Source organism: Vicugna pacos, chromosome 11, assembly GCF_048564905.1.
Source record: "Vicugna pacos chromosome 11, VicPac4, whole genome shotgun sequence".
Classification (NCBI taxonomy): Eukaryota; Metazoa; Chordata; class Mammalia; order Artiodactyla; family Camelidae; genus Vicugna; species Vicugna pacos.
Genome location: NC_132997.1, coordinates 52,150,237 through 52,168,640, shown reverse-complemented (window position 1 = coordinate 52,168,640; position 18,404 = coordinate 52,150,237). Strand labels below are relative to the sequence as shown.

The following is an 18,404-nucleotide window of genomic DNA, read 5'->3' as shown; positions in this document are numbered from 1 at the left end:
TGCCAGCCCTTCCTTCCTGCACGGCCATGCTTGACCCAGTTTTGAGTGGCTCACAGTCAAGGGAAGGCTTCTTTTTGTCTTTGCCCATGACCTGGACCTCAGTGGGCCAGGGCCACTCAGGACCTGGGGCCTCTATCTCACTCTCTAACCCACCCCTGCTCCTCTACATGATCACTGATCTACCTGCAGCCTCAGCTGTGGTCCAGTCTTCCTTTTCTGAAATTCCAGAATTCGATGGGGTTGTGGAGAAAGGGAATGGATAGCATGAGGGTGGGGACACATTGAGGGGGTGCTTGGGTCTTGAGCACAGAATCAGCAGGTGCAGGCACGGTCAGAACAGGCCTGGCAACATATGCTCAGAGTCCCTGGAACAAGCCTCGCTTGTTAAAGGAGAAAAACAAAGCAGCCCATCTTTTTCCGCGTAGAGTTAATGCATCTTTGAGGCTTGTGGCTCCTCAAGGGCCCAGGCGGCGGCTGCCATTAGTGTGTTTGGTCAGGCTTGCTGCCAGCCCGTGCCCTGTCTCCTGGCACCCCCGCCGCTGCTCTGCAGTGTCTGAAGCAGTAAATCACCAGCCCGCTCTCTTAGAGGGGGAAAGAGGTCTCCGGACCTCCTGGGGCAGGGCAGAAAGAGGGTTCCCCACACAAACACCTTCTGCTCTTCCCACCCTAGGCAGGCAGCTTCTGTGGCTGAAAAGGACTTGGGGGATGGTAGGCGTGGGGGGGGGTACTGCCGGATGAGAGATGGTATGAAATCTGCTCTGCTCGGTGGCTGCAGGAATAAGGTGGGAGCAAAGCCCAGCATTTCCTGTTAGTTAGCGCTTTCCAAACTTTAATGTGCCTGCGAATCACCTGGAGGTCTTGCTCAGATTCTGATTAGGAGGGCCAAGGTGGGACCTGAGGGGCTGCAGTTCTAATAAGCTCCTAGGTGTTGCCCACCCTGCTGGTCCAGAGGTCATGAGTAGGGGGGCTTAAGGGTTTCGCCAGTCTAAAAGGGTCACTGTGTAGGAGGCTGGGTGGAGCTGCTCCCTGGAATCACCCAGTGAGCTTTAAAATACACTGGGCCCCACCCCGTCATTGAATCCGCGTCCCTGTGTAGGGGTGGGGCACCTGCGTTCTTTCTTTTTTAATGCTCCCCCAGGAGGTTTGAATGTGCAGTCAGGATTGAGAACCACAGGTTGGATTATGGAAAATTGTCCCCCACCTTAAAGTTCCAGGCCATGACCAAATAACTTGCATTCAGGGAGGAATGGTTGGAGACGGTTTAACATCATATTCTTCCCAGGAGTGTCTGCATTTTCACCAGAGGCCTGTTTTGCCACAGAGGAATGGCAATGGCGGAACTCTGGGGAAGAATAAATGACCGGGTCATACCTTATCCAAATGGCGATGCCTGTGATCTTGTTCCAGCGATTTCATGCCTTGGGCCTCGTGTCTTGGCCCTGAGCAGCAGAACTCCTGTTTTGGTCTGTCTGTTTAGCCCAGAATTCCCAGAGGTCCTGCAGCTTTCCACAGCTCAGGGGCGTTCTCTTCTCCCTTCATCCCATCTGAGTGAAAGAGGCAGCTGGGAGGCCCCTCCTCACTGAAGGCTGTGCTCCCCTCCGGTGACCCCACGCCATGGCTGAGGACAGTGGGAATGAGGTGCTAACACCCCTGGTCTTGAGTAGATTTCCCCTAAGGCCCACACATCTGGTTTCCATTTCCCTCTGCAGCAGGCCCAATGAGCAGGGCCTTTCTCTTTGGATCTTTTGAAAGATCAAGTCCGAAGGCCAGGTTCAGGCCACCTTCCATCCTCAGGCCCCTGGGAATCCTTCCTCAGAGACCCTCTGCCCTCTCTTCCCCGTGACCTCTGGGAAGCAGGCGGGCCTGTGCCAGAGAGGAGGGCAAAATGGTGGAGTTGCTATGAGCTTTGGGTCCTTAGAGAATTGAAGAAGTGAAAAGTTTAGGGGCTATTTAAAAAGAAAAGGAGGGGCACATGAGCATCAGGGGAAGTTGCAGTGTCTACGTCACCTGAGTTGTGAGGACAGCCCACGAGGTCATCTGGGGCAAGTGCTCAGAATGCTCAAGTCTCATCCGTATCCTGTCACCGGCAGGCTGGCGAGAGAGGAGCTCTGCCACATCTTGGGGGTCCTCTTGCTCTCACCCAGGCCCTTGGGCACAGAGAGAGTGCAGGGGCCCTGTGGGGTGGGGATGGGGCTCTTGGGCAGATTCTACTTTTAATGGATGTCGGGGTCATAAGGACAACAAACTTGTAATGCTCATTGACTGGAGATCACCACTGCACACATATATAGTGTCTCTTCATCATGGGGACAGTACACTCTGGTGGCCAGGAGCCAGGCCCTGCATTCATATTAGGTGGGTCATGGAACCCCTTTGAATTGGTTTCTTCTGCAAAGTAGAAGCAACAAAGTAAAGACTGAATCTGGTGAACACAAGCAACGCGTCCAGCCTAGTATATGGCAAACAGTTAATAAGTAGTGGCAAGCATCCATCATCCATCCATACATCCATCCGTCCGTCCATTCATCCATCCACCCATCTATCCATCCATGCATATATACATCCATCCATGCATCTGTCTATCTAATCTATATTGATGCAAAGGCCCAGTGTGTCTCACACATGGGTAACTTGTTAGCTGTGCTGATCCTGGACCCTCTCCCAGAGGCTCTAAATCATAGGTCTGTGCTGGGGCCCAGGAATCTAAATGTTAAACAAGCTTTCTGGGTGCTGCTGATTTAGGTGGCCCTCAGACCCCTCTCAGGAAACATGGCTTAGTACCTCACCCCATTTTACCAAGGAGGAAATGGAGGCCGAGAGGGTGACCACCAATTGTGTGACTTGGTGATCCAGGCAGGACTTGCCCTCCTCCACTACCTCTGTGAGTGTGGTGTGTGTGGGGGTGACTGTGACCAGAGGCCCCAGGGGGCAGATGGCAGCCCACCATGCTGCCCTCCCTCCTGCACACCTCCCCTGCCCACCAACACTGCCCCAACTCCCACACTGAGCCTGTCGAGGAGCAGGGATTTATTCCTTTGGGCCAGCTTTCCGCCCTTTATTTCCTGCGTTATTTATGTCCTTTGCCTTTTATCTCCTGCCTGGCCGGCACACAAGGCCCATTATGTCGCTTTGGATGTCGCCACATCAATCTGCAGCCCCCAGGGTCCGAGCTCCACAGCCCATCCTCATTTATTTCTTGGGTCTCCTTGAGGCCTGGCCGGCAGCTGTCCTGGTGCGTGGACGGCCCTACTGGCGTTGTCCTCAGAGAGGACCATTGTGAAGGGGCCTTGGGCCCGTTGGGTCAGACAGGCCACAGGAGGCTCATCTGGGGCCCAGGAGTGAGATGACCTTTCAGGAATTAGCATTGCGGTGGGCTGCAGTGGTCTGGCTCTTAGGACTTCCGAGTCCTAGCCTAGAGGCGGCCTGATGGCCCCCGTAGATGTGGAGCAGCCCCTCCCCAGGCTTCACTGACTTCATCACTACCGTGGGGGTGGGGCCTGGCCAGGAAGATCCAGATACCAGCTCCCAAGGCTCCCGGATATACGACAGGGCTCCTGGATAAATTAACAAATAGTCATTAAAAAAGTACGTGTGGGAGGGTGGCAGTTCCATAATCCGTTTGGGAAGTTCTGGGTTGAACAGAGGTGTAGAGAGTGGGATGGTGGCCTCAGAAAGGTATGTCCAGAAACTTGAATGTGACCTTATTTGGAAAAAAGGTTTTTGCAGATGGAATTAACCTAAGGCTCTCAAGATGAAATCATCCAAGGTTTAGTGTAGGCCCTAAGTCCAGTAACATGTGAATGGCAGGAGGAGATTTGAGACTCAGACATGAGGGGGAAAGGACCAGATAAAGAGAGGCAGAGCCTGGAGTCATGCAGCCCCTGGCCAAGGGCCGCCTGCAGCCTCCAGAAGCTGGAGAAGGCGAAGATTCTCCCCTCAAGCCTTTAGAGGTTTCTAGTCTCAACAACTGCAAGAGAATAAATGTATATTGTTTTAAGTCATCAGGTCTGTGGCAATCTGTTATGGCAGCCCCAGGAAACTAATACAAGAGGGAAACAAGTTCCTATATTGCAGGACTTGTCAGGGACTCTGGTAGCTAATGCACATTAGGAAGCACTAGGGGTGCGGGGTGGAAGTGGGCGTGAAACATTTGACTGGGAACAACCCTCAGGGCTTGTGTCTTGCAGAGCACTTTGGGGAATGCTGATCTGGAACTTGGGGGGAAGGTGAAGGAAGGAGACACAGTGTGTATGGGGGATCTGCCCAACCTTTCCTGCGATGGGGTGGTGTAGCAGAGTCAGGGCCCTGCTCCGGGTCCCAGCTGTGAGGTGAGACATTTTGGACCTCTGGTAAGGGAAGTCACCATGCAGCTTGATCTACTCCCAGAGGTGGTTTGTGTTGGCTAGTTAGAGGGAGTTGCTGGAGGATTCCCCCTCCCAGCACAGCTTTCCAGTCTGCAGACCAGGCATAATGCCTGTCCTGAAATACTCTTACAGATGCTGAGGGTGGGGTGATGGGGGCTCCCATACCCTAGATGTCTCCACTCTGAAAACCAAGCTTGTTTGGTAGCTTAGGACTGGCTCCAAGCTACCTCTCCAGGTGGATTTCCCTCCTCCTCTCCAAGGAGGCCCTTCCCCACCAGGCTGCTTCCTCACTGTGCCCTGGACAAGCCACACGCTTCCCACCGTGGGCCTTCCCTCAACCATTCCCTCTTCTCAGACGCCTCCTCATCCTTCCGGCCAAACTGTCCGTCAAGGCTGCTGAAATTCCACCACCACTGAGAAGTCTTCAGAATACTCTGAATGTCAGGAGCAACGGCTTTGCTTCTAGGTCAGCACTCCCCAAGTTTTACTGTGCCCCTGATTCACCTGGGGATCTTGAAAGATGAGGTAGGTCTGGATTCACTGGGACGGGATGGGGCCTGAAGGCTGCCTTTCTGACCAGCTCCTGAGTGATACTGATGTTCTGGCCCTTGGACCACACTTGGAGCAGCAAGGACCAAGGCATCTGTCAGAGCCTCTAACCCCTTCTCTCTCAGCCCGGGAGCTTACAACAAAATACTATGCCTGGGCCCCACCCACAGAGTCTCTTTTAATTAGCCGTGGGTGGGCCAGACACTGATATTTTTTAAAAAGTTCTTCAGGTGGTTCTGATGGACAATCGGGGCTAAGAGCCACTGGGCCAGCACTGTAGTCAGGAAGTTCTTGGAGGGCAGTGACCTGATTCCAGAGGCGAGGAGCAAGGTGGAGAGGCCAAAATGCCCTAGCATTTCATGGTGGGTGCACTTTACAGGGAGAGCATCCAGCCTGACGGCCCAGCCCAAAGGTATCTCTGAACCTACTGACACCACCCACCCCAAGGCACAGACAGAGCACAACTCAGGAAGGACTGGCTGCTGGGAGGGGAGCCCAATTAGCTGTTTGCCAGGACTCCCTCCTCCTTCCCAGCAGCCCAGCTGGGTCAGTGAGTGCCAAGACCCCCGCCCTGGCACCCAGGAAACAGGCTGCTATGCTGAGTTAGAAGGCACTGGGCGCCCTCTGCTGGGAGGTTTGAGCTATTTCTCCCCGGGGATTCCCAGGGTGAAGAGGACACTCAAGATTAGAGGGTACAGTGGGAAGGGGTCCTGAGACCCGCCTCCTCTAACCCCTTGAAATGGGGGAAGATCAAGGCAGGCCAAGCTGCTCTGTGTTGCTTCTCTCCCTCCCAGTTCCAGGGTAGGAAATATTTGCTCACACCGAGAAATCACGCTGAGGCTCTTCTACATTTTTGTTCTCATCATTATCAGGTGACATGCAGTGGCTCATGCCTAGAGGTAACAGGACTGAAAACATGACTGGCTCCGTGTTCCCCAAGAGGGGCCTGGCTCTGAGCACCCACATAACACATGGAGGTCAGTGTGGGGTCAGTGTGAGGATTAGCAGTGATGGGAGTTAGAATTCAGTCTGGAGCCAGGGTCAGGCGTCAGCCTATGGGTGGGGTCTGGGGTCGTTCTTAAAGAGAAGGGGTCAGCCTGTGTCTAGGGTTGAGGCTCAGTAATCAGGGACGCACCAATGGCCAGGTACATCTCATTATATGGTATGGCCACACATCTACCTGTGGTGAAGGGGGCCTGTGTCTGGGAGACCTAGGCAGGCGAGGAAGACAGTGAGAGTGGAGCTGCCTGGTTTCCTCCAGCTCCCCCAAGATGTCTGCTCTAGTTCTTCGCCATACTGAGGGACCGAGTGTCCAGGCATCAGTGCACGGTGTACCAGAGGCCAGCCCCCTGGGCCTGACCCACAGAGGGCCCAATCCCTTGGCTCCGTCTCAGGGTCCATTGCCTCATTGTAATCTCTACTGGCTTTGTCACAAACATGTTTGAAACCAGGCAAGGGTGGGCAATACTGAGGGGAAGGAGTCCATCCAGTATTGTTTTGGGGTTGAGAATCAGAATGTTGACACGTGTGGTAATTGACGCTGCTGAGACCAGGGATATGAAAGCTGGGGTCTGAGAATGGTCTTCACAGCTCTATGGAGGTCCACAAACCTGCCTGGAATCATGTCCCCTTTCTGAACATGGGACTTTCTGTGATTTTCATCAGATTCATCAGAAGGCCATGACCCAAAAAATAGTTAACAATCCTTGCCTTGGCCCATCCTTAGCTTTTTCTTCCCCCCCAAAACCTATGTTTATTATAGTTTTATTGAGATATAACTGACAGATAATGAACCACATATTATGTATTTATACTGCCCAATTTGATCAATTTCAACATATGTATATACTGTGGAATGATCATCACAATCAAGATAATGAACATGTCCATCACCCACAAAATAGATCTGTCACTATATATAAAATTCTAGAATTCTATATTAATGGAATCATACCAGATGTACTTTTTTGAGGGGTCTGATTTCTTTCACTCAACCCAGTCATTTCAGTATTCATCCATGCTACTGTGTGTAAAATAGTTCATTACTTTTTATTGTTGAGTAGTATTCCGTTGTCTGGATGTACCACAATTTGTATACCCATGCATCTGTTGGGGGACGTTTGAGTTGCTTCTCCTTTTTGGCTATTACAAATAAAGTTGCTATGAACATTCATAACTACATATTTGTGTGGATATATGCTTTCATTTCTCTTGGGTAAGTACCTAGGAGTGGAAAGAAACTGCCAAACTGTTTTCCAAAATATCTGTACCATTTTGTATTCCCACCAGGAGTGTATGAGTGTTCCAATTGCTCCACATCCTAGGCAACGCTTGGTATGATTAGTCTCTTCAAGTAATTTTCAGCCATTCCAGTGGATGAGCAGTAGTATCTCATTAGGCTTTTAATTTGCATTTCCCTAACGACTAATGACATCGAGTGTTTTCTCATGTGCTTATTTGTCTTCCAGATCTTTGATGAAGTGTCTCTTCACATCTTTGCCCATTTAAAAAATTGGGTTGTTTGTTGTCTTCTTACTGAGTTGTAAAAGTTCTTTATATAGTCTAGATACAAGGCCTTTGTTGGATAAATGTGTTGCGAATAGTTTTCCCAGTGTATGACTTACCTTTTTGTATCTGTAGCCATATCTTTTGAAGAGTAAATGATGAAGCCCAATTTATTTATTTATTTATTTTATAGTTTGTTAGTTTCTTTTGTAGTTCCTGTTTAGGAAATCTTTGATAAACCCGAAGTCACTAAGATTCTCCTTTGTTTTCTTCTAGAAGTTTAGTAAGTTTATTTCTTACGTTTAGGTTTATGATCTTTTGAGTTAACTTTGTGTGTGTGGTGCAAGTTAGGAATCCAACTTTTTTTTTTCATTCATATAGGTAATTGTTCCAGGATTATGTGTTGAAAAGATTATATCTTACCCATTGCCTAGTACCTCTGTGAAAATTAAATTGACCATATTAATGTGAATCTACTTTTGGACTATTATTTTTATTGATCTTTACACCACTACCATACTGTCTTGACTACTATAGCTTTATCATACATCATAAAACCAGAGTAAGTCTTTCAATTTATCCTATTTCAAAGTTATTTGACTGTTCTAGGTCCTTTGTATATTCATAAAATTTTAGAATCGGTTTGTCAATTTCTCCAAAAAGCCTTCTGGGATTTTGATTGGGATTCCATTGAATCTATAGATCAATTTAGCAGAAAATTGACATCCTTACAATACTGAATCTTCCAATCCATGAACACAGTATATATCTCTCTATTTATTTGGTTCTTTTGGTTAACTTTTTTTAGGAATTGTAGGTAGTTTTCAGTATATAGGTCTTACACGTCTTTCAGCACACTTATCCCTAAGTATTTCATATTTTTGCATGCTATTGTAAATGGCAGTGTTTTAAATTTCAATTTCTGATTACTCGTTGCTAGTGTATAGAAATACAATCGGGTTTTGTATATTGATCTTGAATTCTACAACCTTCTAACTCACTTATTGATTCCAGTAGCTTTTTAGTAGGTTCTGCAGGGATTACCTATGTAGGTGATCTTGTTATCTGCAAATAAAGACAGTTGTACTTCTTCCTTTCCAATCTATATGCTTTTTATTTATTTTTCTTGCTTGATTGCACTGGCTTCAACCCCAGTACCATGTTAAATAGAAATGGTAAGAGTGGGCTTCTTTGCCTTCTTTCCATCATAGGGAGATATTCAGTCTTTCACTCATCCTTGACTTTTCTTTACCCTGGTATGTTCTGGACAAGCTCAAAGGGGTGGCATTTTGGGCCTGGTTGGAGGACCCTGGAGTTGGCTGTGGGTGGTGTGCTTTTCTTTCTGCTGTTCTGGTCCATGCCTCATGGAGACTGCGTGTGCCTTGAAGTCAGAGATGGTATATTTGGCACTGGTTCCTCATGCTGTGCTGGCATGGTTGGTCAGGTTGACAAATTCTTACTGCCAACCAGGTCACTGAATCATGCAGAAAGGGCCTGTATATGGCCCTCTCTGCCCCATCTCCTTTACTTTCCTCCTAACCCAACAGCAGTCATACTCCCCCCCCTTCCCTTCTCTTCCCCTCCAGAAACCTGAATGGAAGGAGACATGAAAGCAAGGGCTCAGGTTTCCCCAGCATCGAGTTGCTTTCACGCAGCGTCCTCATTCAAAAATAAACCTGCAGGGAGGAGGGGAGGAGGGTGACGGAGACAGGAGGGAGCTGTTAGCATCACTCTGCTTCCAGGCTGTATTTTTAGGGCTGGCATTTAGGCTTGGCCTGGGGACAAGCGGCTGGAAAATGCAAGGCATTTCCTCTTCCTGTCAGCTGAGACACTGTGTGTGTGTGTGTGTGTGTGTGTGTATGTGTGTGTGTGTGTGTGTGTGTGTGTGTGTGTGTGTGTGTGTGTGTGTGTGTGTGTATATGAGGCCCCTGCCACCTTCCCACTTAGCACCTCCGAATAGCAAACAAAATACACTTCCTCCAGCTGAGTGTGCCTGCTTTGCTCCAGTCCCCGCTGACCACCAGCCCTTCCAGTCCTATCTCTTCTTGGGACACTCTCGGGGTTCCTCCCCAGACCATTGCACACGCTGATTCCTGCAGAGAGAGGAGCACTCTGCTCCCTTGGTGGTGGGCTTAGCACTCTCTGAGAGATGGGTGAGATGTTTTAGAAGGAGTCAATGGTGACATAACAGGTTCATTTGTTCACTTATTTACTTATTGCTAGCTGCGTGCCGTGTGTGAGTTACTTAACTGCTCTGTGCCTCGGTTTCCCCATTTGTCAAATGGGAATAATAGAACCTGCTTCATAAGGTTGTGAGAGGATCCAATGAATTGTATCTGTAAAGTGCTTAAAGCAGCACCTGGCAGGTAGTAAGAGCTCGGTAAAGGGTAACTGTTATCATTTGAATATCAATTGCATTTCAGCCTTGAGCTTGGGCAGAGGTAGGGGCTGCTGTTGTGAACTGGACAGATATGGTCTCTGACCTTTTGTAGCTTATTCAGTTGGAGACTTGGTTGCTGCCCTAGAGAATTCTCAATTCTCAGCCTCAGCTTTAGACCAGGGCCTTTCTTTCTCTCCATGGAGTAAAAGGTCTCCTTTACCTACCTTGAGGTGATGAAATATATAATCAGAGATGCGATGATATTGATGTTATTGGCACTTTGTGGAATTCTGGTTGGCTTTGTTCCTTCTTTGCTTTATAAAGTTAGTTCACCTTTCATGGTCTCTTCTTCCTTATTTGTAAAATGAAAGGAAGAACAGTTGAAGTAGGTGATCACTTAGTTCTGTTTCAGTCCTTTTTTTCATAAACTGAATTATCTCTTGCCTCTCCCTTGCTATCATCTTCCTCTCTCCCATTTAGCCATCAGGGTTGCCTCCTCGGGTGCAAGGTTGTGCACTGCACAACTTCTGGGAGTGCTATTTCCCAAGACTCCACTGTGGGTGGCACAACCAGTTGAGCTGTGTAACCTTTTGCTTATGATCCACCTAAGCTCTGAGTGACCAGTCTCCTGAGTTTATGTGAAGCAGGAAAAAAAAAAAGATTTAACATAAACCAGATCAAACAGGAATGGCAAACAAAATAACACTTACCTGATTTTCTCCCCTTTTATCATTCCATAAGTTTGGAAGGTTGTTCTACTGTTGGTTTCTTCTGCTTGAGACTTAATTCAACAGGGACTTGTTGACATTCCTAGTCATTCATTTAACAAGTATTTATTAGACACATACAATGGGCTAGGCACGTGCTGGGACACAGGCAAGACTGATGTCCTCGCTCCCATGCATTAGAGTTCAAGGAAACAGGTAAGAAACAGGCAGACAAAGAGGCTAGACATTGTCCAGGAGGGTTAGGCACAGTGTAGACAATTACAGAAGGTCCTGGGCGTGGGGAGGTGAGGGGCCTGCTGAAGGCTGTGATGAGGGAAGGCTTCTCTAGGGAGGTGGCAGTTGAGTAGAATGACAAGGAGCCAGCCACATGGACATGGGTGTCGTCACAACAGCCTGGCAGGGGAGGGGTGAGCTACCTCCCACTCTTGTTCTTTCTTCCTCACTCCTTGCTCTTTCTCTTAGACGATCACTCTACTTCCCTTCACCTGAGAGAAAGATCCCCAGTGGCCTTCCATCTGGAGAACCGAGAAGTCTTTGCAGGTGGAGGTCATAAATCTCCATTCTGACTGGAGCTGCCCCTCCCTCCTTCCTCCTCTGACAGAACCTCTGACAGAGGAGGGTGAGTGGATGTTTGGGATGGGCCTCCCCTCTCTCAGCCAGCTGTTACATGGATATGCAAGGGTCACCTAGAAGAGAGGTCACGAGGGCCTGCGGGGCTTACTCGAAGGCTTCCCTGAGTGGAATGATGGGAAAACCAGGATCACTAGGTCGGACTGATGAAGAAGAATTGTCACCACTGTCTACAGAACGGTGTGCAGGAGCACAGCTGCTGGAGCCGAACGGCCATGAGTTCAAACCTCGTCTCATCCTCTTAACTGGGCTGTGAGACTTGGGGAAGGTGCTCGACCTCTCTGTGTCTCAGTTACCTCATTTGTTGTAAAGGGGAAGAAGCAATCGTGTTTACCTCTTAGGGTGCTGCAAGGATCCAGTGAGTTTGTACACACAGTGCTTAGAGCAGCGTTTGGAATGCAAGGGCATGTGTTCAGCCTGATCTCATTTTTCAAAAAGATTATCTATCTACTGGCAAGTTTTCTCCCATGTGTCAGAGATCTCTTTTCCAACTCTACAAATGCAGTCTTGGTTCACTCCTAAGAGGCTTGATCTGGAAGAGACAGCTATACACGGGTCGGGGCAGTGGCGGGGAAGTGTCTGAATGTGTGTTTGTAATATACAGAAAGGAAATGGGGACAGCATGCATAAGGCAGTGTTTCCCTGGTTGTGTGCATCAGTGTTTTTAGCTTGAATATGTGGGTATCTACATTTGCATCACTGACCAAAAGGAAGTTTCTAAGTGTTCTATTAGTGAAGGTTTTCATTCATCCTTCCGTGCACTTACCCATCCATCTGTCCACCCACCCACCTACCCATCTGTCCATCCACCCATCCACCCAACATTCTCTAGCACTTACTTTTGCTAGGTATTCGTTGGTTTTAAGAAGGTAACACTTTAGCCTGGGTTCCCCAGGAAACGGAGCCTGCAGCAAAGCTTGTGTGCTAATTCTTTATTGTGGGGTACAATTCCAGGAAGCAAGAGTGAGGGGAGGGAAGTCAGACAGAGAGGAAGGAAAGCAAAACCAAGGTGGTATGTTACTGAGCTGGCCTCAGCTTCTCAGAAAACACAGCTGGTTGCTCAGTCAGGTAGACTGTCCCTGCGGAGGTCCTAGGGACCACTGTGTCTCAGAACAAGATAGGAGAGAAAGGACAAATTTTTTTTTACTGGTCCTTCACCATCCACCATATCATTGTCTGATTCTGGACTGTATTGCCCTGGCCCTCCTGGCAGCTGCTGTGGAAGCCAGAGCTTGGTGGATCCTACGGGGTCAGACCTGGGCACGGTGGCTGCCATGATTTCCACCTCGGCCGTCATGATGTAGGCTTTTCACCCACCCTCACCCCGTGGGAGGCTGAACGGAAGAGAGCTAAGAAGGAGATGGACCAAGGAGAGCCAGAGCGCCGCTGGGAAAGCCACTTTGGATAGGGCACTGTGAGCAGGCCTCTTTGGGGCAGTATTATTTGAGTCGAGTCCTGAAGGATTAGATGGAGCCCAGCACAAGCTGGAGGAAGAGCCGTCCCAGAGGAGGAAATGGCGCTGCAGAGGCTGCAGGCGGTCAGGTGTTGGAGGCCCAGAGAGCAGCTGGGGTGGCTGGAGGGGCGCTGGAGGTGAGGCCGGAGAGCCCCAGGGGCCAGCGCCTGAAGACCTTACAGGTAGGATGAAGAGTTTGAGTTTTATTCTAAGAGCCATTTGAGAGTTTGAAGCAGGAGTGTTCTTGGTGGAGGGGCAGTTTTCAAGGTCAGTAGGTCACTGAGTGAACAGATGGCTGGAGTTGAGCGCTGCCTGGGAAAGGAGGTTAGGAGGCGATGCAGTGTCTAGGCCCGGCTCTGCCACCAGCGACCAGACCGTGTGGGACCCCAGGCACATCCCCCGAACCTCCTGCCTCCACCGAGCAAGAGGCCTTTGGGGGCCTGGTTGGAGGGGTGCATGAGGCAGGACCCCCAATCTCAGGTGGGGAAAATGGCAAAGCTAGAAGCTTCTGTTCTGTCTGTGGAGGGGAAGAAGAGAAAGTGTGCACCAGCCACAACAGCACGACACACCACAGCCTCACAGCCGCACTGGCCCTGAGACTAGTGAGGCTGTGAGTCTTCCCCTCTGTCGGTCTGCAGAGGGAGGACCCCGCCACTCGCTTGGTGTGGTTTGAGGGCTCTGGTCAGGAGTTTGCCCCAGTGACGTTCTCACCCAACTTTCCATGGCTGCTGAAAGGAGTTTTGAGTTAATCATCTTTGAGTTAAGAATCATCCTCTGTGGAACCTTCTTTTTTGAAACACTTTTAAAATTGTGGTAAAAAAGTTTGCCACTTGAACCATTTTTAGGTATGTGGCTCAGTGGCATTAATGACATTCACGTTGTCATGCAAGGAACCTTTTCCTCACCCCAAACTGAAACCTTTGCTCATTAAACAATAGCTCCTTCTCCCTGCTTCCTTCAGCCCCTGGCAACCACTGTTTTACTTTCTGTCTCTCTGAGTTCGACTAGTCTACATACCTCCGATAAGTAGAATCACACGGTATTTGTCTCTTTTGTGACTGACTGATTTCACTTAGCGTAATGTCCTCATGGCTCATCATGTTGTAGCTTATATCTGAATTTCATGCCTTTTTAAGGCTGAATAATATTCATTGTATGTATATACCCCACTCTGTTTATCTGTCCATCCATTGAAAGACGCTTGGATTGCTTCCACCTTTTGGCCATTGTGATTAATGCTGCTGTGAACATAGGTGTACACTTATCTGTTTGAGTTTCTGCTTTCAATTCTATGGGTCTATACCCAGAAATAGAATTACTGGATCTTCCAGTAATTCTATTTTTAATTTTTTGAGTTGCTGCCGTACTGTTTTCCACAGCAGTGGTACCATGTTACATTCTGTAGGTTTTTTCTTTAACAGGAGGTTGTGGTGTGAATGTCAGAGGTCCTCCAGATGAAAGGCCTCCCACATGTACCCAGTTTCTTTCCTTCCTGTCCACAGTGGCTTAGGGTTGTCACGAGGCTCTGATTTCCCACTGCCACGCTGACGGTGAGGTGAGGCGAGCTCATTATCCCCTTTCACAGAAGAGAATGCTGAGCTCCTGACTCTCTGGCAAATAGCTGCTGTTCTTGCCAGCCCAGCCTCCATGTGCCTCCTCTGGTTTTTCCATTAGGGAACCACCCTTCCCCCCAACTCCTAGTGTGTGCTGATTCCGTGGGGGCCAACCCCACCCCTTGGCTGCAGGGGCAAAGATTCCACTTCCTCTGGACATGGTGATTAATTCAGCAGGATTTTCATGACCCAAACCTGGCCAACCAGGACCTGTGAGCATCTTCCGGAAATGTGTTAAGTGTTTGGGGAAGTAGAGTGTGCTTTCAACTGGGATTGGTAAGCAGAAAGGATGGAGTCCTCAGTTTCTGGTGGCCATTTCTAATATCAATTAGGGTGACTATAATAGAGCTTGAGGTCAACCCAGAAACATAGAGCCAAGAGGTAGACAGGGATAGTCTCCAGAGAATGTTATTTGAGCACCTGGATCTAACTATACCTGAAGCTCTTAGATCTACTCCTAGACTTTTCAATTACAGGAGCCAATAAATCTTCTTAGCTTAAGCAATTGAGTTGAAGTTCTTTCCTTTGTATCTGAAGGGAATTCCATCTAATACAGAGGTTAAGAAACTTGCCCAATATCACTCAGCCAGGAAATGGTGCTGCTGAAAACTCAAATCCTTAAAGGAGTTCCTGGCTTAGATCTGAATCCCAGATCAGTATTAGGACTAACCATTGTCCAGCTCTCATTCAGAACTCTGAATCAGCTCAATGTCAGGATGAGCATCCTGGGATGGAAAGTCCAACCTGGCCGAGGTATTGCAGGAAACTGCAGAACCACAAGCACAGTGCTTGTGAGCTAAACCCATACCGAATTAACAAATTACAGCCTGAGGACCAAATCTAGCCCACCCCTTGTTTTGGTAAGGTCCGCAAGCTAAGAGTGCCTTTTATCTACATTTTTAAATAATTGAAAAAAAATCAATAGAACAGTATTTTGTGATACATGAAAGTTAATATATTCAAATTTCATCATAAATACTGTTTTATTGGCTCACAATCATACTCGCCTACATGATGTCTGTGGCTGCTTTGCCCTGCAAAAGGCAGGGTTGAGTAGTTGCAATAAAGACCACATAAAACATTTACTCTCTAGCCCTTTATAGACAAAGTTTACTGAGTGCTGCTGAGAGTTGAGTGGTTGCAACAGAGACCACATAAAATGTTTACTCTCTAGCCCTTTATAGAAAAAGTTTGCCAACTGCTGCTTAGCTTTCCGAGGCTCTCTTCCCAAGCTATTCTTCCTGTCCTTTCCTGCTTCCTCTTCCTCCAGCTCTGCTCCTTAAAGCAGCAGGACCCTTGCAAAATCAGCAAATGCATGGGAAGTGTGTAGCATAGTGCCTGGCACACTGATACTGCTCAGGGATGAAAAAGGTACCTTTAAGCAACTTGAGTCAGCAGTGGAGGGTGGACACGGGGGCTCTGGATCCTGTCTCCATTGCTTACTCCCTGTGTGACTTTGGGCTTCAAGGTGAAGTTGCTTCACCTCTCTGGCCTCCCGTGGTTTCCTGCAAAATAGGAATAATAATAGTACTAACCCACTATGGTCCTTGTGATGGTCAACTTAGTCATTACATGTAAAGTGTGTGTGTGTGTGTGTGTGTGTGCGCGCGCGCGCGCAGCTGCATGAGACTGACTCACCTGGGGGAAAAGAAAGAGCAAATGGGTCCTGTGCAGGATCAAAAAGAGGACAAGATAGTGATGGCAGCCTGGATAATTGGGTGTCCCTCAGTTCAGACCTTTAGTGAGTTGAAGGAAGATAGGTAGAATTGAAGGTCCACAGGACTTCTGCCCAGGCTTAAGGCCACTCAGAAGTTCTGGAAGTCTTGTAGGAGGAGGATCTCTGTGGACCTGCTGCCTCCTCCAAGGCTCCAGCTTTGTCAAGGGCAGCAAGCTGAATAGCTGGGTCTGGCTGTCCAGCCGGCTTCTCCCCACCTGACCCAGGCCCAGGCCCTCCCAGCCCCCCACTGCAGTGCGTTCTAGGCCAGAACCCAGCCCTGCAACTCCCCGTGGGGACAAGTGCCCACTGTCTCACGTGGGGCAAGAGGGCCTTCCTGAGCCATCTCAGCACCTGTCCCTCCCCAGCAGCACAAAGGTGACAGGACAGCAGTGGGCTACACAGAACCCAGCCTTGAGTGCTGAGTGTACACACATACACATACACACACACTGATGACATGCACACCCAGCACACACTTCTGGATAGACAGACTCACACCCCCCACTTACACGGAGAAGCACACAGCCCTTTACCACCACACATCCAGACCCACGTGCCTCTTCTAACACATACACATCCTGCTGACACCACCCGACCTGACTGTGAGCTCTACTCCTATGCTTGTCTGAAGCCAGAGCAGGCTCATGTCAGCCTTCTGGAGTGACTGTGGGAACCAGGTCTGGGGAACATCACACAGAGGCCACCGGGAGGTCCGCAGGTTCTCACATACCACCTGGGCCAGTGGCTTCCGTCCCTGGAGGCCCTCTTTAGGGGCCTTTGTTAAAGCCTCCCAGGCCCAGTTCCCACCTGGGACCTGGTAAGTCAGACTCGTGGTGGTGGTGACCTGGGTAGGAGGGCTGGGACCTCCTAGGCTTTCTGGGGGTTCCAATGCTGGACAGATTTCATAGCCTAGCCCAGCCCACTCACTGTTCAAGGTAGGAACTGAGGCTGAGAGAGGGAGAGTGACTTGCCAAGGTCACACAGCAATTACATAGGAGAGCCAGGACTAGAACCCAGCTCTCCTCACTCCTAGTCCCCAGGCTTCAAGTCTACAGAGACTCTGTGCCCTTTCCCGTCCCACAGCAGCCCCAAGTGTCCCTCCTGGCCTGTATTCCAGGGGGAAAGGGGCCAGCTGGCTCTCACACTGTGCTGGGGTGGGGGGGCCCACAGCAGGCTCTGCCCTGGAGCAGTGGACTGTCTCCATCCCTCCTTCTCAGGAGGCCCAGCTTAGGGAAGGGGAGGGCTGGGCTCCCCACAGTCACAGATGTTTGCCACTGCATGCTGAGCCCCCGCCCCACTCCTGCGGGAGTCAGGAAAGTGGAGTCCACATGCTGCCCAAACATCTGGACTTCGCAGAGTTCCAAAACACTCCATCCAGATGTTTTCAAAGCTTGATGCTGGGTGTCAGCAGAGAGCAGACATCTGGGTGAAAGTTATGCTTATGTTGGAGGGGAGAGGGTAGATTTTGTTCAGAGATTCAGGGAAGTATTTGCACAAAGCTGGGCATGAAGATGAGCCTAGGGTCTTCAGCCTCCCACCCCAGTGTGTGAAGTAAGCCAGACCTGGCCCCTTTGGGTAAGATTCAGATCCCAAGGGCAGCAGCAGGTGGCATTAACAATCATAAAATACCAATAGCTACGATTTTTGGAGCACTCACTATCTGCCAGGTGCTGCTCTGCACTGTACACATATTATTATCTCATTTAACCCTGGCAACAAGCTTGTGGGGCAGGTACTATTACTGTCGTCATCCTCTAGGCAGCTGAGACACAGGGAGGTCATGTCACTGGCCCAGGCTCACCCAGGGAGCCAGCGGCAGTGCTGGGCTCACATGGAAGCTGGTGCAGGCCACCCCTGTACCCCTACATCATCCCGTGAGCACACCCAGTGGTTTCTAGTCCCGCATGCCCTTCTTTTCCCCAACATTATTTGCATAGGAGGGATTTTTCATAGAAGGGATGGCCATCTGGGAGGTGCCCCTTTCCCTTGTGCTTGGAACTTGGGGAGGGGGCAGTAGTAGGAAGCCAAGCCAGGCCCTCCTCCCAGGCTGGTGGGTGGCTAGAGGGGTGAGTACCAAGTGTCCCTGGGCTTCCAAGGCAGAGGCTGCTTCTCGAAGGAAAGATGAGCTCTCAGGGGCCGAATCCAGCTGTAGACGGCAGGGCTATTTATTTTTCTGCCTCTAAGCCTTTAAGTCATCTGTTTACATAGGGAGGAAAGGAGCCGGGCTCCGTGTCCCTGTCTAGCACCCTCCCTCCCCCACAAACTGGGCCTCACGGGCTGAGTCAGAGACCCCCAAGAACCAGTGGAGGAGGCTCTGGAGCCAGAATCACCGGGCCACTGGGAGACACCGTACTCAGGGCTCTGGCCAGGATGCTGAACAGCCCTGGGCCACAGCCTCTACCCTCCCTTCCCATCCTCAGTGGAATCTTCAGGCTTGCTGGGCCTGATAGGTTCTCAAGAGCATC

General features: G+C 49.6%; 1 protein-coding gene across 14 annotated transcripts in view; it reads left to right on the top strand.

Annotated features, from left to right (window-relative positions):
* FAM241B (family with sequence similarity 241 member B) overlaps positions 1–18,404 on the top strand; it is a 167,242-nt gene that overhangs the window by 70,003 nt on the left and 78,835 nt on the right. The window contains exon 9 of one of the 14 annotated variants that reach the window (XM_072971393.1): positions 10,989–11,255. The exons of the other annotated variants lie outside the window; for them this stretch is intronic. Coding sequence (XP_072827494.1) covers positions 10,989–11,092 — 104 coding nt within the window. The 3' untranslated portion in view covers positions 11,093–11,255. Of the gene's footprint in view, positions 1–10,988; positions 11,256–18,404 lie in introns of those variants that run through there. 14 annotated transcript variants of the gene reach the window in all.